Raw genomic sequence first — 23396 nt, forward strand, 5'->3', positions numbered from 1 at the left:
AGTTGGAATATTTCAGTAGTGTTTGGTCGTGGTTTACCTTGTCACAGTTACATTTTCTTGATTTTTCAAAGTTCATTTTGAATTTCTTTCATTGAAATGCAAGAGTTGGAATATTTCAGTAGCGGTTGGTTGTGGTTTAACTTGTCAATTTTACATTTTCTTGATTTTTCAAAGTTAAATTTGAATTTCTTTCGTTGAAATGCAAGAGTTGGAATATTTCAGTAGTGGTTGGTTGTGGTTTAACTTGTCAAAGTTACATTTTCTTGATTTTTCAAAGTTCATTTTGAATTTCCTTCGTTGAAATGCAAGAGTTGGAATATTTCAGTAGTGTTTGGTTGTGGTTTAACTTGTCAAAGTTACATTTTCTTGATTTTTCAAAGTTCATTTTGAATTTCTTTCGTTGAAAAGCAAGAGTTGGAATATTTCAGTAGTGTTTACATGGGGTTTAACTTGTCACAGTTACATTTTCTTGATTTTTTAAAAGTTCATTTGAATTTCTTTAGTTGAAATGCTAGAGTTTGAATATTTAAGTAGTGTATGGTTTTGGTTTACCTTGTCACAGTTACATTTTATTGTTTTTTTCAAAGTTCATTTTGAATTTCTTTCGTTGAAATGCAAGAATTGGATTATTTCAGAAGTGTCTGGTTATGGTTTACCTTGTCACAGTTACATTCTCTTGATTTTTCAAAGTTCATTTTGAATTTCTTTCGTTGAAATGCAAGAGTTGGATTATTTCAGAAGTGTTTGGTCGTGATTTACCATGTCACAGTTACATTTTCTTGATTTTTCAAAGTTCATTTTGAATTTCTTTCATTGAAATGCAAGAGTTGAACTAATTCAGTAGTGCTTGGTCGTGGTTTACCTTGTCACAGTTACATTTTCTTGATTTTTCAAAGCTCATTTTGAATTTCTTTCGTTTAAAAGCAAGAGTTGGAATATTTCAGTAGTGTTTGCTTATGGTTTACCTTGTCACAGTTAAATTTTCTAGATTTTTCATAGTTCATTTGAATTTATTTCGTTGAAAAGCAGGAGATGGAATATTTCAGTAGTGTTTGGTTATGGTTTACCTTGTCACATTTACATTTTCTTGATTTTTCAAAGGTAATTTTTAATTTCTTTCGTTGAAGTGAAAGAGTTGGAATATTTCAGTAGTTTTTGTTTATGTTTTACATTGTCACATTTAAATTTTCTAGATTTTTAAAATTCATGTTGAATTTCTATCTTTGAAATGCAAGAGTTGGAATATTTCAGTAGTGTTTGGTTCTCGTTTACCTTGTCACAGTTACATTTTATTGATTTTTCAAACTTCATTTTTAATATATTCTTTGAAATGCAAGAGTTGGAATATTTCAGTAGTGTTTGGTTGTGGTTTACCTTGTCACAGTTACATTTTCTTGATTTTTCAAAGTTCATTTTTGAATTTCTTCGTTGAAATGCAAGAGTTGGAATATTTCACTAGTGTATGGTTGTGGTTTACCTTGTCACATGTACACACATGTATACACATGTACACACATGTGCTTATCATGAGCGCTCATGATAAGTTAACCTAACCCTTTCCGGTGAGTATGGTTAGGTTAGACTAGATTCAGTTAGGTTAGATTAGACTAGGTTAGGTTAGCCTACGTACGCTTCACTTAGGTTAGCTTAGGTTAGGTGAGAGACATGCGAAAAGTTAGGTGTATGATTAGGTTAGGTTAGATTAGGCTAGGCCAGGTTAGGTTAGATTAGGTTAGGTTAGGTTAGCCTACGTTCGCGCGCGTACGGCGGCTAACCTAGCCTAACCTCACTTAACCTAACCTGGCCTAATCTAACCTAACCTAACCTCATCATACACCTAACTTTTCGCATGTCTCTCACCGAACCTCAGCTCACCTCTGTGAAGCGTACGTAGGCTAACCTAACCTAGTCTAATCTAACCTAACTGAATCTAGTCTAACCTAACCAGACTCACCGGAAAAGGTTAGGTTAACTTATCATGAGCACTCATGATAAGCACATGTGTGTACATGTGTATACATGTGTGTACATGTGACAAGGTAAACCACAACTATACACTAGAGAAATATTCCAACTCTTTCATTTCAACGAAAGAAATTCAAAAATGAAATTTGAAAAATCATGAAAATGTAACTGTGACAAGGTAAACCAAAACCAAACACTACTGAAATATTCAAACTCTTGCATTTCAAAGAAAGAAATTCAAAATGAAGTTTGAAAAATCAAGAAAATGTAACTGTGACATGGTAAACGACACCCAAACACTACTGACATATTCCAACTCTTGATTTTAAACGATATAAATTAAAAATTAATTTGAAAAATATAGAAAATGTAACTGTGACAAGGTAAACCAAAACCAAACACTACTGAAATATTACAACTCTTGCAATTCAAAGAAAGAAATTAAAAATTAAATTTGAAAAATCAAGATAATGTAACTGTGACAAGGTAAACCAGAACCAAACACTATTGAAATATTCCATCTCCTGCTTTTCAACGAAAGAAATTAAAATGAGCTTTGAAAAATAAAGAAAATTTAACTGTGACAAGGTAACCCATAAGCAAACACTACTGAAATACTCCAACTCTTGCTTTTCAACGAAAGAAATTCAAAATGAGCTGTGAAAAATCAAGAAAATGTAACTGTGACAAGGTAAACCACGTCCAAACACTACTGAATTAGTTCAACTCTTGCATTCAATGAAAGAAATTCAAAATGAACTTTGAAAAATCAAGAAAATGTAACTGTGACATGGTAAATCACGACCAAACACTTCTGAAATAATCCAACTCTTGCATTTCAATGAAAGAAATTCAAAATGAACTTTGAAAAATCAAGAGAATGTAAGTGTGACAAGTTAAACCATAACCATACACTTCTGAAATAATCCAATTCTTGCATTTCAACGAAAGAAATTCAAAATGAACTTTTAAAAAATAAAGAAAATGTAACTGTGACAATGTAAACCAAAACCAGACACTACTGAAATATTCAAACTCTTGCATTTCAACGAAAGAAATTCAAATTAACTTTGAAAAAATCAAGAAAATGTAACTGTGACAAGGTAAACCACAAGTAAACACTACTGAAATATTCCAACTCTTGCTTTTCAACGAAAAAAATTCAAAATGAACTTTGAAAAATCAAGAAAATTTAACTTTGACAAGTTAAACCACAACCACACACTACTGAAATATTCCAACTCTTGCATTTCAAAGAAAGAAATTCAAAATGAACTTTGAAAAATCAAGAAAATGTAACTTTGACAAGTTAAACCACAACCAAACCCGACTGAAATATTCCAACTCTTGCATTTCAACGAAAGAAATTCAAAATGAACTTTGAAAAATCAAGAAAATGTAACTGTGACAAGTTAAACCACAACCAAACGCTACTGAAATATTCCAACTCTTGCATTTCAACGAAAGAAATTCAAAATGAACTTTTAAAAATCAAGAAAATGTATCTGTGACAAGGTAAACCACGACCAAACACTACTGAAATATTCCAACTCTTGCATTTCAATGAAAGAAATACAAAATGAACATTGGAAAATCATGAAAATGTAACTGTGACAAGGTATAACATAACCAAACAATACTGAAATATTCCAACTCTTGCATTTCAACGAAAAAAATTCAAAATGATCTTTGAAAAATCATGAAAATGTAACTGTGACAAGGTAAACCACAACCAAACACTACTGAAATAATCAAACTCTTGCATTTCAATGTAAGAAATTCAAAATGAACTTTTAAAAATCATTAAAATTTCTATTTGACAATTAAAACCAAAACAAAACACTACTTAAATATTCCATCTCTTGCATTTCAATTTAAGAAATTCAAATAAACTTTGAAAAATAATGAAAATGTAACTGTGACATGGTAAACCACAACCAAACACTACTGAAATATTCCAATTCTTGCATTTCAATGAAAGAAATTCAAAATGAACATTGAAAAATCAAGAAAATGTAACTGTGACAAGGTATATCATAACCATACACTACTGAAATATTCCAACTCTTGCATTTCAATGAAAGAAATTCAAAATGAACTTTGAAAAAACAAGAAAATGTAACTGTGACAAGGTAAACCACAACCAAACACAACTGAAATATTCCAACTCTTGCAGTTCAATGAAAGAAATTCAAAATGAACTTTGAAAAATCAAGAAAATGTAACTGTGACAAGGTAAACCACAATCAAACACTACTGAAATATTCCAACTCTTGCATTTCAACGAAAGAAATTCAAAATGAACTTTGAAAAATCACGAAAATGTAACTTTTACACTGTAAACAACAACAAAACTCTACTGAAATATTCCAACTCTTGCATTTCAACGAAAGAAATTCAAATGAACTTTAAAAAATACCGAAAATGTAACTTTTAAAAGGTAAACCACGACCAAACAATACTGAAATATTCAAACTCTTGCTTTTCAATGAAAGAAATTCGAAATGAGCTTTGAAAAATAAAGAAAATGTAACTGTGACAAGGTAAACCATGACCTAACACTACTGAAATAGTCCAACTATTGCATTTCAACGACAGAAATTCAAAATGAACTTTGAAAAATCACGAAAATGTAACTGTGAAAAGGTAAACCACGACCCAACACTAGTCAAATAATCCAACTCTTGCATTTCAACGAAAGAAATTCACAATAAACAATGAAAAATCAAGAAAATGTACCTTTGAGAAGGTAAACTACAATAACACACTACTGAAATAATCCAACTCTTGTATTTCAACGAAAGAAATTCAAAATGAACTTTGAAAAATCAATAAAATGTAACTGTGACAATGGAAACCACACCCAAACACTTCTGAAATAGTCAAACTCTTGAATTTCAAAGAAAGAAATTCAAAAAGAACTTTGAAAAATAAAGAAAATGTAACTGTGACAAGGTAACCCACAAGCAAACACTACTGAAATATTCCAACTCTTGCTTTTCAACGAAAGAAATTCAAAATGAACTTTGAAAAATCAAGAAAATTTAACTGTGACAAGGTAAACCACAACATCACACTACTGAAATATTCCAACTCTTGCATTTCAATGAAAGAAATTCAAAATGAACTATGAAAAATCAAGAAAATGTAACTGTGACAAGGTAAACCACAACCAAACACTACTGAAATATTCCAACTCTTGCATTTCAATGAAAGAAATTCAAAATAAACTTTGAAAAATCAGGAAAATGTAACTGTGACATGGTAAACCACAACCAAACACTAGTGAAATATTCCAACTCTTGCATTTCAAGGAAAGAAATTCAAAATAAACTTTGAAAAATCATGAAAATGTAACTGTGACATTGTAAACTACAACCAAACACTAGTGAAATATTCCAACTCTTGCATTTCAACGAAAGAAATTCAAAATGAACTTTGAAAAATCAAGAAAATGTAACTGTGACAAGTTGAACCTCAACCAAAGACTTCTGAAATATTCCAACTCTTGCATTTCAACTAAAGAAATTCAAAATTAACTTTGAAAAATAAAGTGAATGTAACTGTGACAAGGTAAACCGCAACCAAACACTCCTGAAATATTCCAACTCTTGAATTTCAACTAAATAAATTAAAATGAACATTGAAAAATTAAGTTAATGTAACTGTGACAAGTTAAACCTCTACAAAACACTACTTAAATATTCCAACTCGTTCATTTCAATGAAAGAAATTCAAATGAACATTGAAAAATCAAGTAAATGTAACTGTGACAAGGTGAACCGCAACCAAACACTAGTGAAATATTCCAACTCTTGCATTTCAACGAAAGAAATTCAAAATGAACTTTGAAAAATTAAGGGAATGTAACTGTGACATGGTAAACCACAACCAAACACTAGTGAACTATTCCAACTCTTGAATTTCATCGAAAGAAATTCAAAATGAACTTTGAAAAATTAAGTGAATGTAACTGTGACAAGATAAACCGCAACCAAACACTACTGAAATATTCCAACTCTTGCATTTCAACGAAAGAAATTCAAAATGAACTTTGAAAAATAAAGAAAATGTAACTGTGACAAGGTAAACCACGACCAAACACTACTGAAATATTCCAACTCTTGCATTTCAATGAAAGAAATTCAAAATGAACTTTGAAAAATCAAGAAAAGGTAACTGTGACAAGGTAAACCGCAACCAAACACTACTGAAGTATTCCAACTCTTGCATTTCAACAAAAGAAATTCGAAATGGACTATCAAAAATTAAGTGAATGTAACTGTGACAGGGTAAACTACAACATCACACTACTGAAATATTCCAACTCTTGCATTTCAACGAAAGAAATTCAAAATGAACTTTTAAAAATAAAGTAAATGTAACTGTGACAAGGTAAACAACAACATCACACTACTTAAATAATCCAACTCTTGCATTTCAAAGAAATAAATTCAAAATGAACTTTGAAAAATCAAGAAAATGTAACTGTGACATTGTAAACCTCAACCACACACAACTGAAATATTCCAACTCTTTCATTTCAAATAAAGAAATACATAATGTAATATAAAATCTTCTTTTATTGTATCTTTGACAGGGTAAACTACAACATCACACTACTGAAATATTCCAACTCTTTCATTTCAACGAAAGGAATTCAAAATGAACTTTGAAAAATTAAGGGAATGTAACTGTGACATGGTAAACTACAACATCACACTACTGAAATATTCCAACTCTTGCATTTCAACGAAAGAAATTCAAAATGAACTTTGAAAAATCAAGAAAATGTAACTGTGACAAGGTAAACCACAACCAAACACTACTGAAATATTCCAACTCTTGCATTTCAATGAAAGAAATTCAAAATGAACTTTGAAAAAATCAGACCTTTGGAGGGGGGAGGGGCCGGGGGCAGGGGGTCGTTCTGTGTCTCAATGCACAAAAAAGTATAAAAAATGATGAGGGAATGGGGGGGGGATGGGAGGGGAGGAGGAGGAGGAAGGAGGAGGTGGGAGGAGGAGGTAGAAGGAGGAGGGAGGAGGAGGAAGGAGGTGGGAGGAGGAGGAGGAGGGAGGAGGAGGAGGAGGAGGAGGAGGGATGAGGAGGAGGAGGAGGAGGAGGAGGTGGGAGGAGGAGGAGGGGGGCCGGGGGAGGGCCTTTGGGGCACAGGGAGGGCCTGTGGGGCACCGGGAGGGCCTGTGGGGGGCGGGGGGACATTTGGGGACCGGTGGAGGGCCTGTGGGACCCCGTTGGGCCTTTGGGAGCTCGATGGGCCTGTGGGGGGCCCGGGGATGGCCGTTGAGGGTCTGGGGTGGGCCTTTGGGGGTGCCGGTGGCCCTTTGGGAGCTTGGGGGACCTTTGAGTGTCCGGGGGGCAGTTGGGAGCCTGGGGGACATTTGGGGACCGGTGGAGGGCCTGTGGGCGCCGGGGGGGCCTGGGAGGCCCGGGGGCGGCCTGCGGGGGGGGGGTATGAGGATGGGAACCCTTTGGGGTTGGGTTAGAGGACCTCACAACACTGTTCAAATGAAACTTGTGTATTATAACGACCACAGAGTTTCACCATTAAATTCTCTTCTAAAATCTCTTCAAAAATATTCTTTTAAAATGTCTCTATCTGTTTCGCCCAAATAGTTCCATTACCTGTCTAAAACGGTTTCGCCCAAATAATCCCTAAACGCAAATTCAGCGTGTTCCTTTGTTATTGGCATCTCTGTGCTAACGCATTTCAAATTAATAGGAAACCTTCTCGCACGCTAAAACAATTCATCGCTAAGATGTTTCTTGCCTAATTGTTTCCATGGCCTTTGGTTATTAATATACTTTGGAGTTCGACCAGTAGAACTGTTACCGAGGCAAAGACATTAATGACCTGGATCTATTCCTGGAGAAATGTTTCTAGGCGAAAATTTTTAAAGTCTGACAGATGATGTCATTGATTGATTGATCTGTCAAGAAAGGGAAATTAATTTGTTGTTTCTAAGGGGAATTATTGATTCACGATAGGTGAATTGAGGTCGACAGCACAGGTGTTCTGACTCGTGACAGCACCACGTGGTTTATGGCATGCACTTGTCCAAAAACAACAATAATAAATAAATCCCTCAGGCCTAAAGATTAAAGAAGCCTTAATGTTTCTTAATTCCCTCTTCGTGAATCAACAATTTCCCCGCCGATTATGTAAATCAATTTCTCAGGTTAAGCTAACCAAACAACAATGAAGCCATGTTTGTTTCTTAATTCCCCCATCGTGAATCAACAATTTCCCCGCCGATTATGTAAATCACAGATTAAAGAAGCCTTAATGTTTCTTAATTCCCCCTTCGTGAATCACTAATTCCCCCATCGATTACGTAAATCAATTTAACATGACAGGCTAGTCAAAAAACACAGAAGCAATGTTTGATTATTAATTCCCCCCTTCGTGAATCAATAATTAAACCTAACAATTATGTAAATCAATTTCTCAGGCCAGGCTAGACAAACAACTATGAAGCCTTGTTTATTTCTTAATTTCCCCTTAGTAAATAAATAATTTCCCCTAGCGAGTATGTAAATCACAGAGTAAATAAGCCAGAATGTTTCTTAATTCTCCTCTTCGTGAATCAACAATTTCCCCCTAGCGATTACGTAAATCAATTCCTCAGGTTAGGATAAACAAACAACAATGAAGCCATGTTTGTTTCTTAATTCTCCCCTTCGTGAATCAATAATTTCCCCTAGCGATTATGTAAATCACCCCTCATGTCATTCGCACGTGGCCAAACAACAACAGATCGATTGACCTTGACACACCCACATTAGACTCGATCGATAATCCTTGAATAAATTATGTCCCCCATCGATTATGTAAATCACACCTCGTGCCATTACACGTGGCCAAACAACAACAGATCGATTGACCTTGACCCCCATTAGACTCGATCGATAATCCTTGAATAAATTATGTCCCCCATCGATTATGTAAATCACCCCCCATGTCATTCGCACGTGGCCAAACAACAACAGATCGATTGACCTTGACACACACACACATTAGACTCGATCGATAATCCTTGAATAAATTATGTCCCGTCAGCATTAAACTAAATTGTAGATGGCAGCAGGGGTGAGGGTCACGAGTAGCACCTCCCCCTCTACTGAGTATAAAGGGGAACAGGATGTTTCCCAGATTTTAGTGGATATTGAAGGGAGGCAGAATTCGAGGGACTAAATCAAGTATCGGAGAAGGGGGGGGGGGGAGAAGGAGGAAATAGAAATGTGGTTGGATTGGGTAAGCCTGGGAAGGTATTTGAGGTACATCCTCAGTGTTGCCAGATGTAGCATAATTATGCTGAACGTAGCATAATAGGGAAACAAAAGTATCAAAGCATAATCTTCCTTAAAATAGCATAAATGTAGCATAATCTAAGAAAATTTAGAACAACTTATACTATCACATCTAAAAAACAACAAACTTGATGCTTTTGAAATATATTTGTCATTCGGTCCATCTATGTACTGCTGCTGCTGCTAAAACTAAGAAACAAAAGAATACCGAAAAATTGCAAGGATAGTTGCGAGGACGGTGATCCTTGTTTATGTCTCTTCATTTTTTAAATGCCAATTTGTAATTGTAATCGACAATTTTGCAAATTGCCAATTGTCAATTTGAAAATTGCCAATTTGTAAATTTATAATTGTCGTAAATTTATAATTGTTGGTTTAGGGATCCAAAAGAAAAAGTGTTCCATCACTAAGTGTAATAGTTAACGGATATCCAAGTCTCTTGCAAAAATTAGTAGATGTTGACTCCCGGTGGTGGGAGTTGCCATTTGTTTTCAGTGAGTCCAGAAAGGAAGACAGAGCAAAAGGACTAAACACTTGTTGTGGAGAAAATACTTGAAACGAGAGACTTCAATGACATAAGAGTTCTTTCAGATATTGTAGAACTAGCCAAGAGGGCCCTGTCCCTACTGCACTTGAATACAGATACTATTCTTTATTTTTTTTTTTTTTTTGCATCTTGTGTTTACAATGTACGTTCCTTGCTCAGCTCAGCTCGTTTTACTTTTCTTGGCCTATTTTTCCTTCTCCGTATTTTTTTTTACGTATTTACTTTTTTGGTTATGTTTTTGGTCATGTTGGAGAGTTTCTTTCTTTTGTCTGTTACACCCATCAATTTCGAACTCCTCAGGATGGGTCCTCATTTGGGTTAATATTGCGACTGAGGAGGCGTTAGGCTATTACATCCCCCCTTCTGGTTCGTTCACTCCCTCAAAGACTTTTCCAGCTCTTTTTAAAGAAACTGTAATTCGTGATAATCCTTGCAGGGGTTCTTAACGGGAGGTTGAGTTTATGGTTATGCTAGCTTATTAAACGGGCTTCCACTTCGGTAGATAAATTCACCAGTTTGAAAGTCATCAGGATTTCAGTGTTGAGAATCTTGTCACATTATTTGAAGTCTTCAAATAGACGCAGGGGCCTCATTCGAATGGCATTGACTATTCTTACCTCTACCTGATTTATCGTCAACATCACAGAAAGTACAGCTAGATGCTTGAGACTGAGATGTTATAAATTTGAGCTTTGTTGAGGTAACTAACTTGCAATTTTCAGGATGATCGATCGAAAGAGTCTGAATACAGAGTTTGCCTTGAATGATCTGGCTGAGATTTAGGCAGCAAGCGTGCCAAGTTAGGATACAGTTGGTTGCAGATTTTTATTACCTTATCACGGCAATAGCGTGACAATTTACCTCGACAGCGAAGGTAGTGACAACGCATAATCTTTGCTTTCTTCCAGTTGATTTGCAGCACAGCACTAGATGTTACGAAGGAGAGTGCATCGAGTGCGGACCGAGGCTTGCAAAATTATTGTTAAGGACAGCTACGTCGTCTAAAAAGTCAATTACAGACCGAGCGTTGCCGCCACAACTGACGGAACGGGGCAGTGTACCGTGAGTTTCATTCAGCACGGGGTTGATAAGGTAGTTGAACGGCTCAAAGGCAGCAACACATGCTTGTAACACATTCTCCATTTTGTTTGGGTAAGGCTACATAAAGCTATCCATTAACCTTTTGTGTTGCTGAGGAGCTCTTGAAAGATACTATCTTTGTAAATAGGCCCACAGTTTCTAAGGTTTGCCACAAAATATCCATCCACATTATCAGAAATAGAATGGAAGTCTATTCCATGGAAGTCTAAACTTATATAATGAAATATAAGTTTATCTTCTTTATAATCTATTCCAAAACTGAAGAAACGAGATTGTTCTCAAGCAAACTCTTTTACGCTGATCTTTTTCAACAGAAAATTTTTCAGCAAAAAAAAACAACAAAATTAAAACTACTGCTCTCTTATACAACTAAAAAGTATTTATTCAATTGCTTATATAATTGTCATCATTGAGCTGATTATTACTTTATGTTATATTTAATTACAGAAAGAGCAACGTAAATCTCCAACTCTCACAAAGACTCCCGATACTACAATAATATCACCAGAAATAAGAAAACCAATGGAAACATGGGACTTATACAGTCAGAGTTACTCAGAAGTTGGGGTACTATTTGCTTCAATGCCCAATTTTTCAGGTATGTTCATACACAGACTCTTCAACTGTGTCCATTTTACCATCGTTTCAGAAAGGATAATAATACAATTAACTGAATATTCTCGTAAAGCAGCAACGAATTAGTTAGATGAATTTTCCCATTGCAAGATTATTCCTTGGAGATTTTGTCACAAAGCTTTTAGCTAAAAAAAATCCTTTTTCTTCTGATAGTGTTCTTTCGTTGATTTAAAATTCGTGACTGTAATTCCAGCGTCATTTTCCTTGCGAAATAATTTTTTCAAATATGTTATGTCATGACAACCAAGCAGCAAGAAAAGTATTTTTTTTTCTTTTGTTCTAACTTCCATCAACTCTCTTAAATTCGATTCAAAAATATAATCGGTTTTCTTCTGGTGACTTTAATTTTACTTAGTGACTTTATGAAGTATGTTTTTGTTAAGATTTTGGTGGTATTGATTGTCCTAGAATGTTATACATTCTTTTGAAATTTCAGTCTTTTTTCGGATTTCAGATATAAGCAATGTATTTCATTGCAAATTTTGTATGTGGTTTGTTGTTTTGATGAAGTTATTTTAGTTAGTTTTATTTATGTTCTCAATCGATTTTCGCTTTTCATTGTAATTTTTATTTTGTTTATATAATGTGTTATTGGTAACTTTACCTACAATATTCTTGTGGCAGATGCGCTGCCAGTTCTGGGTAAACCTTTCAAGTGCCAAAACCCATACAGGCAGGGTAGGTTCTCTCAGCCAGTGGCGGTTCTGGCCTCTCTCGTGCCAGGCCAAAATCTTGATTAGCCCCCCCCCCGTCTCCCACAAAAATTTTCAGGACAAATTTTTGACCACATTATTTTCAATTTATTAATTGATTAACAGCTTATGTTTAAATTGTTTTTTAGTACATTATTTAAATTATTTAGTTATTATTAATTACTTTAATTTAATTATTTAATTCTTTTTATTTTATTCATTAATATTTTATGATGTATTAATTATTTTCATTTATTAACTGTGCCCTTTACTTTATTTTAATAAGAAAAATCAAAAATTAAAAGATGATTATAACCCTTAGATTATTAATTTGAAATTTCGCACTTCTAAATTTCTGCGCCTGGGCCAAAAATTTACTTTAAGAGCCCCTTCTGTCCCTCTCCTGAAACTTCATCTTCTCTCAGCACTTATTGATAACCTGCTGTCGTTTTTTTTTTTTTTTTTGGTGCAACATTATCCTGTAAGTGTGCTTCTTTTTGCGGAACATTATCTTGTAAGTGGGCTTCTTTTTGCGGAACATTATCTTGTAAGTGTGCTTATTTTTTCGGACATGCAAACTTTTTAATTACATCATTGCTCAGACTAATCACAACCTTGTCCACCCTCAGCTGTTCTGTTGGCATTGTGATTGCTGTTGTTTCTGGGTACTGCACAGTTCCGTTAAGGTATATTCTCGTTCAAGTACATTTTTTTTCTGGGATTAAGTAAAAAAAATATTTTCCTTCAAATGAAAGTAAAGTTTGACATTAAGAATTAAAATAAAAAGTGATTATTCCGTGTATGAGGGTGGTTGTCCCTTACTCAACCCCCCCCCCCCTTTTTGTCAAAGTTATACAGTGCTATGTAGAAATCACTTATGATTGCGCTTGTGCTTGAGCAGTTCTTAAAGTGTTGGGGACAAAAGTTAAACTTCGGCATAAACAAGGTGTGTTAATAGAGAGCAGCTCCCTCATATACAGAATAATTTATTTTCATTTTAAGGTCTAATGTTGCTCCTTATTTTGATTTAAAAAACTGGTTTTTGTCTTTAATATATGCTAGTTTTAATACCATTCTAAGGGTTGTATTAACCTTAAGGGGAGTTAAAGCCCCCTCAATCTCGACCCTCCATATCAAAGTTTACCTCTGACAAACAATGTTTCGATAAAGAACAGCTCATCTAGCTTATTTTATTTTCAGAATAAATAATAACTATCCAAAATGAACTGTAGTTTCGGCCATAAGAGGGGACCTATAACCCCGTTGCACCCATAAAAAAAGCACCATATTAGCACCATATACCGCCATATACCACTACATACCACCATAAAAGCACCATATAACACCATATTAATCCAAAAATATTCCCGTGCATGAAAAGGGATTACTTTATTTTAAGCTCCTTACTTACTGATCGGTACCAGAAACGGCTTTATCAATAAGGAAGCCGTTTTTGTTTTCTTTTTGGTTTTTCTCTCTTTAAGCATTTTTCATAATTTACTAATAGATTTTATTTGTCTTTGTTTTTTTTTGTCTTTGTTCCCTGATTCACCAAATTTTTCGTTTGTTTTCAAATCTTAACAATTTGTAGACAAAAACCTTCAAAATTCATTCAGCAGAATTTTGGATGAAGTTTCAGTAAGTTGGAGGGATTTATCAGAGTATCCTTTGAGATTGAAACCGACAGGTACAGTTTTACCCACATTAATACTTAAAAAAATCTGCTGATCTTCTAGTTTTAACTTCGAGAAGTGCTCTCACAACCAGAGATAGTGCGACTCAGATTTAGGATATCATCAGCAAGCGTAAGTAAAGAGACGTCTAAACCCCCGTAAATACAGGTGGACTCAATAGAACTTTCGGCTGGAATGACTGAATTATTAAAAAGCGCAGGGGAAGTGAGACCTCCTTGTCTAACGCCCTTTAGCACATTAAAAAGCTCTGAACCACACTTCATTTTAGCACAAAGATGTTTATACATGTATCGAAGACACCTTATAACTGAGAAGCCCCTAAGATTGCTACCAACTCCGATAAACCTACCTACTGAGCAGGAACTATATAAATAATCTCCGAGTTTCAAAGGTCGTTTTGTTATATTGTGCCACAAATACAATCCACCACATAATGAAAGGCTTTTATATAGGTCGTATATACAGTATTGCTAATGGCGATTGGACAATAACAGTTATTGGGATGGGACGGGAGGTCAGCAGGCTGTTTGCTGGGGATGCTAAGACGGGAACGGCTCCACTATTTTTGCAGAAATCATTTTAATATGAAATAGAAATTACATTTAAATGATACTATTAAATGGCTTTACTTACCTAGGTAGTATTATTGGTAAGGATGGTGGGCGCAGTGAAGATGCTAAACGTAGAATTAAGAAGGCCAAGAGAGATTTTTCGCAGTTAAAGAAACTTTTGAAGAATGTGAAGATAAGTCTGGGAACCAATGTTTGAATATTGGAAGCTACTGTGATGGCAGTGGTCAAGTATGGTTCTGAAGCGTAGATACTCCGAAAGACGGAGGAGGATTTGCTAAATTTTTTCAAGAGAGGACACGTTCTGCGGGTGAAGGGTGACACTTTGCCAAAGATCGTCTTTGCTGGCCAATCATCTAGAGCCAAACCAAAAGCAGGTCGTTCCTGAATGGGGTGGGAGGATGTTGTAAGGATATGTTTAAGGTAAATTGGAACTTCTCCGGAGGGTGTAAAGAGGGGGTTTGAATAGAATGGGATAGAGGAGGAGTAATCATAACTGTTGTGGCATCGGGTGACTTGGTGATGTAGTGAGTTGTTAGTAGTAGTAGTAGTAGTAGTGTTAAATTGTTGAAGAGATTCCTCAGGATAGGTAAAGAGCCCATTGAAATCTGCACGAAATTGTAGTCAGTAAAGCACTATAGAGCTTCAGTGTAAAGGGCAGGGGGTTAAAAGGTAAGGGGTAGCCCCCCGTACATACAGAATGATTGCTTTTCATTTAAGCGGTATTTAAATTTGACACAAATATTGTAGAGTTGATGGGGCAGCAACCTATTTTTTTTAAATAATTCTCCTCTTACACGGAATAATTTTTGCTCGGTTTCAGTTTCTTGTTACCTATTTCTTCAATTTGAAAATAATAAACAACTAATTCAATTTCTGTTTGCTTTTAATACCACATTCGGTGCAATATAAATAAATGGGGTTCTTTCACCCCAACTGCCCGAACATTTACGCTAAAGTTTACCGTGTTATTAACTATCAAGGCTTTTTTCAACCCAACTGCACTGGCCCTCGTAACGCTGGCTTTTCGTAGGCATAAAGTGCTTCGAAAACAGAAATTGCTCCGGAAAAAGATGAACCCATAAGATTTTATGTCTCCCTAGAGCCGGACATAGCCTACGATTACGGAGATTTTCTCCGGTTCTTAACTTCTTATGATCATATTTATTTAAAATGTGTGTAAAACTGTAAAAAGTAAATTCTTTTGATATATTGATTGTTATCAAGATTCAATTTTGTGAGTTTTTGTGAGTTGTAAGTTTTTATTACTGTAGATACGTCTAGTTCTTTTCTTGTAGTTTGTTAGCACAAGCTGTTAGACCTAGCGAAGGTTGAAATAAATTATAGTCATTATTATACTTCGGGTTCTTGGAAGTCCCCAAACAGTTTAACCAAACATAAAATTAAGAAATGTGGCCCTAATTCTATTAAAAATCCATTTTCATAATAATAGAGAAGTTCTCATACAGGATCTTTTTCTATGGAGTTTGACATCTCTTTTAGTTCTTTTACAAAGAAATTATAATCCATATTCCATTAGCTGTTGATGACATTTGTAGAGAAGTGAGTAATTCTATTCTAATTCCCTTTAGAATTCTACTCAGAAGAGTCTATCAACAACCAAGGTTTGGAGTGTTTGCGATTCTTAAATGAGGTTATATCGGATTTCGATGCGGTGAGTTTTTGTAAATGGTTTGCATTTTAAAAGACATTTTATGTTGATTTTTCAAAATCTTATTTTCTATGGTGACGCATTCAAAGAAGGTCCAAATAAAGAAAATCCTAATAAGAAGGAGAAACAGTTGGCTAAATAAGTATGAAAAAAAAATATTAAAATTCGTGTGGAATTTCCTCGAAAATCAGAGATAAATAATTAAAAAAGACGACTGATCAACATTTTTGTCTATATTTCTTGATTTGGCAAAGGCCTTTCCTTTCCTTACCATAATTTGCTTTCCTTTGCTTACCATCATTTTCTTTCATTTATTTATTGAAAAACTTGTCAAATCAAGGGACAACAATAAGGAGCACTTAAAAAAGGAATAAACAAACTACAACAACTAAACTGACGGGAAAACAAAAAAGGGATCCAAAAGTACGAAAAAAAATTGAATTGCAAATAATGTCAATAAATGAGCATGTGGAGCTAGTAGATTAAATCAGCTTTCTATTATCCTTCGCTATCCGTCTAGCGACGGTGATGTCAGGATCAGTGATTTCGGATTTGCCAGTGACTTGCCTATTCCTGTACCACGGAGACAGATGAAGCAAATATTTTGCAAAACGACGGTACAATTTTTTGTATCAGTACTAATTAATGATCTGATTTTTTTTCTGGATAGTTTTAGTAAGAATTTTCTGCAAGGGAGGAGCATATAGCATGTGAGGAAGAGCGGCAACGTTGTATAGGCTTGTTAGAAAGGGTCGTTTGAATCGGAATTTGCAAGACATAATAAAGGTATAAGACGGTCAAATTTATCGCTTAAATTGGTTGAGGAAAGGATTTTGGTTCTTCGAATCAGGTTTTGAATCAGGAATCTTGATAGTAGTAATATTGTCCACTCGATAGTTATTCCGTAATTTGTGGGGTCAACAATGCTCAGTCTTGGAACTTACCCTACTGCTTCGATTAATAAATGACCTGCTACTGCTACCACTCCATAAGATCTGATAGATCATGGAGTCTCCCAATAATCAATCGTCAAATTTACCTTAATTTTTCAGTTTATATATGACCCGCAAGTGATGCTACGAATTGATGAAAATATATTCGATAAGTTGTGAGGTCCTTCAATGCTCAGTTCCGGGACAAACTCTGCATCTTCAGTTCACGAATTACTTGAAAGAGGTGCAACCCCTCGATAAATATCAGTCCGATAGTTATTCGATAGGTTACGAAGTAATAAGTAATTCACTAAGTTGTGGGGTCCTTCAATATTAAGCCCTGAAACTTTCCATTTTCCTTTAGTCAAACAGTTCGTGATAGCGAACTGTAAGTAAGGAGCGACCCGGCTCAATGGTAACCGAAACTCTAAAAAACGGAATTTTGGTACCAATAGATACATCAAAAGAATCAGATTTTAATGTTGATTTCAAACATATAAGTTTCATCAAGTTTAATCTTACCAATCAAAAGTTACCCGCCTGAGAAAATTTGGCTGATGTTCGAAAAAAGTGGGAAAGACCCCCTAAAAGTTATAAAACCTTAATGAAATTCACATCATAATATTCATCGTATCAGAGAACCCTACTGTAGAGGTTTCAAGATCCTATCTGCAAAATTGTGGAATTTTGTATTTTTTACCAGAAGAAAGATCACGGATGCGTGGTTATTTGTTTTTTGTTTTTTTTCTTTTTCCCAGGGGTAATCGTATTGACCCAGTGCTCCTAGAATATCTTAGGAGGGCTCATTTGAACGGAAATTAAAAGTTCTAGTGCCCTTTTTAAGTGACCCAAAAAAATGTAGGGCAACTAGGCCCCCTCCCACGCTAATTTTTTTCTCAAAGTCACCCAATTAAAATTTTGAGATAGCCATTTTGTTCAGCATAGTCAAAAATTTAATAAATATGTCTTTTACGATGACTTAATCCCCCAAAGTTCCCAGGTTAAGGGCTGCAAGTTACGAACTTTGCCCATTGCTTACATGTTGTATTGGTTTTTGGGAAGTATAATTAAAAAAAAACAAGTTTTTTAAACTGAAAGTAAGGAGCGACATTAAAACTTAAAACTAACAGAAATTATTCCGTATATGAAAGGGGCTGTCCCCTCCTCAACGCCTCGCTCTTTACGCTAAAGTTTTTTATTGGGAACTGTGGGGGATTAAGTCATCCTAAAAGACATATTTATTAGATTTTCAACTATGCTGAACAAAATGGCTATCTCAAAATTTTAATTGGGTGACTTTGAGAAAAAATGAGCGTGGGAGGGGGCCTGGTTGCCCTCCATTTTTGGAGGGCACGCATCGTGATCTTTCTTCGAGCAAAAAAATGCAAATTTCCACCTTTTTGCAGATAGGAGAACTTCTTTAATAGGGCTATCTGATAAGCTGAATGTGATGGTGTAATTTTCTTTAAAGTTAATTAGAAATGCAAAATTCCACATTTTTGCAGATAGGAGTTTGAAGCTTCTTTAATAATGTTCATTGATAAGCTGAATCTGATGGTGTGAATTTCGTTAAAGTTAATTAAAAAATTTGCAATTAAAACAAAATTATATTGATTAAAAAAATTGAGTTGTGAGAAAGTCAAACTTAGCGTAAAGAGCAAGGCGTTGAGGAGGGGACAGCCCCTTTCATATACGCAATAATTTCTGTTCGTTTTAAGTTTTAACGTCGTTCCTTACTTTCAGTTAAAAAAAACTTGTTTTTTTTATTTCATTTGTGAAGGTTTTTTTAATTAATGCAGGTTTTGATTTTGGCTCACCGTGCATGAATAATTAAAACGAAATTTGCATATTAATTTTACTTTTATTAGGTTAAATGGCTTTCTCGAAACTTGTTGAATTTTATTTATGAACGTTTTTATTAGTAATAAATATACGTAACTTACGAATTAACTTACGTAACGAACTTCTATATTCATATATTTTTAATACGTATATTAGGGGTTTTGCCCCCTAGTCAATACCTTGCTCTTTAATCTAAACTTCGAATTTTGTTCCAATTTTTAAAAATGACCCCTTAATAACAAAGGCCGTTAATTAGAGTAAATTGCTCTTATGAAAGTACTAAAAAATCTTTGGCTTAAAGAGCGAGGCATTGACTAGAAGATGAACCCAATCATATAGCTAATATTTTTTTGTTCGTTTTAAGTTTTGATGTTGCTCCTTAATTACAGTCGAAAAACTTGTTTTTTTTTATTTAATTTCTGATTGTTTTTTTAAATAATGTTGGGAAATCCGACTCCCCCTTCATAGCAATTTCCCTTCCCCCATGAAAACTTCTTCCTTGGAAAAATCCTCCTATATAACCCTCGACCCACCCCCCACTACCAGAAAAAATTCCCCCTGAAACCTTCTGTATACTTCCCAATAACCAATACTATATGTTAACATTGGGTAAAATTCATAACTTTCAGCCCTCCCCCTGGGGGTTTCGAGGGATTAAGTCATCCTAAAAGACATAATTATAATATTTTCGAACATGCTGAACAAAATGGCTTTATCAAAATTTTGATCGGGTGACTTTGGGAAAAAAATGAGCGTGGGAGGGGGCCTAGTTGCCCTCCATTTTTTTGTTAACATAAAAAAGGGACTAAAAATTTTAATCTTCGTTCCAATAAGCCTTCCCATGATATTCTTGGACGATGGGGTTAATAACAACACTCCTGGGGAAAAGAAAAAAAAAAGAAAAAAAAAAACAACCAACCGTGATCTTTCGTCTGGCAAAAAATGGAAAATTCCACATTTTTGTAGATAGGAGCTTGAAACCTCTACAGTAGGGTTCTCTGAGACGCTGAATATGATGGTGTGATTTTCATTAAGGTTCTATAATTTTTAGGGGGTCTTTCCCCCTTTTTTCGAAATCAGCCATTTTCTCAGGCGCGTAACTTTTGATGGGTAAGACTAAACTTGATGAAACCTATATATTTAGAATCGGAATTAAAATCTGATTCCTTTTATGTATCTCTTGGTAACAAAATTCCGTTTTTTAGAGTTTTGGTTACAATTGAGCAGGGTCACACCTTACTTACAATCTGTTAACGAACTGTTTGATACAGACATTTTCAGGAAGAATTTTTTTTCTGGTGGGGGGGGATGGAGGAGGGGGTTACTCGGAAGAATCTTTCCGTGGAGGATGTTTCTTTGGGGTAAGGGACATTTCTATGAAGGGGGTGCCGGATTTCCAAGCATTATTTAAAAAACGATCAGAAATTAAATTAAAAAAAACACGTTTTTTCAACTGAAATTAAGAAGCAACATTAGAACTTAAAATGAACAAAAATTATTACGTATAAGAGGGGGTTTCCCCAAGTCAATACCTCGCTCTTTACGCTACGGTTTTTTTTTTAGTGCTTTCAAAAGAGCTATCTATTCTAATAGATAGCTCTTTGTGATTCAGGGGTTTGTGAATTAAAATTTTTTTTAACTTTTAACGTAAAGAGTGTGGTATTGACTAAGGGGAGAACCCCATCATATACGTAATAACATATACGTAAAAAAAAAAAACAATAAAAAAACAAGCGATACGGCTCAATAGTAATCGAAACTTTTAAAAACGGAACTTTGATGTCAATAAATGTATCAAAAGAATGGGCTTATAATGCTGATTCTAAATATATGAATTTTATTAAGCTTAGTGTTACCCATTACGGGCTACGAGCCTGAGAAAATTACCGGATTTTTTAAAGAGGGGGAAACATCCCCTAAAAGTGAAAGAATTTTAATGAAAATCACACCATCAGATTCAGCCATTTAGCAAAAGAAAAGTAAAATTTTTATGCAAATTTTGTTTACTTATTCAATAACGGTGAGCCAAAATAAAAGCTGTATTAACTAAAAAACGGTCAGAAATTAAATAAAAAAAGCGTAAAGAGCGAGGCGTTGAGGAGGGGACAGCCCCAGTAGAGAGCTATCTTATACTCCCACGGGGACTCCTTATATGGGCATAGAATACTGACGGGGCTCCTAATAAGGGCAGAGCCTCCCGAGTGAGACAGAGTACGTAATCGGTCAATGACCTCTTTTTCCAAGGTCGATTTATTTGATGTTTATATATGTAAGAACTCCGGAACGAAGGTTGCACCTGCGCATTGAATTCTAACTGGAACAGTGTTATAGATCTAGGACTCGAGGGGGAAGTGAATTTCTGGGGAATTGATTGCGTAATCGTTCGTGAATGTCATGGTGTCCAGAAATAGTATTTGTTGTTGTTGGTCTCGCCCAAATGTTACGAGTTTCCCGGAAACAGTTAGATCACGTGTTTCCTTCTCAGCCAATCAGCGAGTCGGATACATCTTCCTTCTCGGCCAATCAGAGGGCTGGTTACATATTAGCGGCGGTGGGAATATAAGGAAAGAGTTTTTTGCTATAGTTTTATTAGTCTGTGAATAGAATTCAAAGGAGTGAGAAGAAGAACAGTTTTGACTTTACTCATTTGGATATATATTTGTGATGGCGATGAGTGGAATGTTTACCCTATTAGAAGTTGATAGTGGAGTTGATGATAATAGTACAAGAGCACCAAACATTGCGGTGGAAATTACGAAAGGGTCACGGCTTTGTCTGGAATGGGATGAAGTATATGCAAGATATGTGATATCCTTGAGCAAATTTAAAATGGAGGATCAATTATGTTTCGCTGCTAAAGTTGATATAGCACATGTGAATAGACTTCAATGTGCTTTAAGTGCATTGGTGAAACATATCGAAGACAATAAACTCTATCGCTAATTTTATATGTTCTGTATTATTGATGTTGTTGTTGTAATTATTCAATAAAATTGTTTCGAAATCGAAAATGGTCCATTTCTTTTCTGGTTAGGGCTAACGAATCATGGTCAATCTAGAGTCAGCAGTCAGAGTGAAAGGATTGAAAAATGAATAAATTTGAGAAAGAGAGAATTATATCAAATCTAGTGTTTATGGAAAAACATTTGATTTTGGATGATGATTTTCTAGATTTATCTCCTAAACGCAGGATATTCTCTTGTCAGGGAACACTTGACAATATAATGAGGATTGATTCTCCCCCATTGGACTATTGTATGAAACTTTTAAAATGTGATTCAAATGCTTATACTCAATTTATTGATATATTAATTGGGACAAGGCAGAATCATATTGTGAATATACTTTTGAAAACATTGCCAATGGATTCAATGTAGATGGCTCCCCCATCATTCGAAAGAGGTAAGGGTACAGAGTTACTCCTCTCTCCTCCATTTACTTCTCATTGAATTTATCGAACGGAGAGGATCAGTTTCGTTTTAGCTGTGAGTGAGTTGACATCGGAAACCAAAAAATGTTCTATATATGTCCATTGTGCATGTACACTCTTGGCAGTTAGACTCAATGTGAGAATTGTACAATTATAGATGACTATAGTGAAAAGTGTAAATTATGTAATCCTTGTAAATTACATAGAGGCTATGCAGTAAAAATTAAAGGATGTAATTCATGTCTTGAGGATGTGTGTGAATCTCAGCCTAGAGTGCACATGTGCTCCAATTGTCACTATGATAAATTTGATCAGTGGGAGAATACTTACCCCGCTATGATTGGAAAGAATCCCAAACGTGATTTTAGTTTATTTCTACGAGATTGGTATCGTCGTGGATTTAAATTATTCTGGGAAGAGGAATCTGGTATACGATTCAACTGTTGGTGTAAAAAGACAATCTGGTTTCTACGTCATCGCTGTGAAGACACTGACTACTATGACTATAAACCTAGTGATTTTTATTTGGCAGTTACCGAATGTGATTCACCACATGAAAACATTGTATGTGATATTGCTTCAAATAGACAGATTGAAACTCTTGAATTTCATAATATGAATGCAAATAGTATCATTGACTATAAAAAGAGATATGACAAGAGTGAAGTTACATTGTACTGTAGAAAATATGACCCTGACTTTGCAGTCAATCAAGATCAATATACAGTGAATCCAAATGATTTATCGGCATTAGTGGTTCACGACAGATGCCTATACATCGAAGATGAAGAAATCTAAAGTGAAGATTTAAAGACATTGTTATATATATATGCATTTTATTAATAAACAAATTCACAAACATTTTTTAAGCACTTTACTCTTAGGGCACTGAGATCAATACTATATAGGTCTGACAGGATGTTTTCCACTAGAAAGTCATTCAGACGGGGATCGTCACTATAAATGTGGAGAAACAGCTTGTAA

At 35.0% G+C, this 23396-nt stretch overlaps 1 protein-coding gene across 2 annotated transcripts in view; it reads left to right on the forward strand.

Moving 5' to 3' along the window:
* The window catches only part of LOC148951748 (adenylate cyclase type 3-like), a 190096-nt gene that overhangs the window by 79319 nt on the left and 87381 nt on the right, over window positions 1–23396 (forward strand). For both annotated transcript variants that reach the window (XM_089088701.1, XM_089088702.1), the window contains exons 4-5: window positions 11393–11543; window positions 16129–16211. In XM_089088701.1, coding sequence (XP_088944827.1) covers window positions 11393–11543; window positions 16129–16211 — 234 coding nt within the window. The remainder of the gene's footprint in view (window positions 1–11392; window positions 11544–16128; window positions 16212–23396) is intronic.

The sequence above is a fragment of the Artemia sp. Qi Xiang Cuo genome, chromosome 5, assembly GCF_049724085.1.
Source record: "Artemia sp. Qi Xiang Cuo chromosome 5, ASM4972408v1, whole genome shotgun sequence".
Taxonomy (NCBI): domain Eukaryota; kingdom Metazoa; phylum Arthropoda; class Branchiopoda; order Anostraca; family Artemiidae; genus Artemia; species Artemia sp. Qi Xiang Cuo.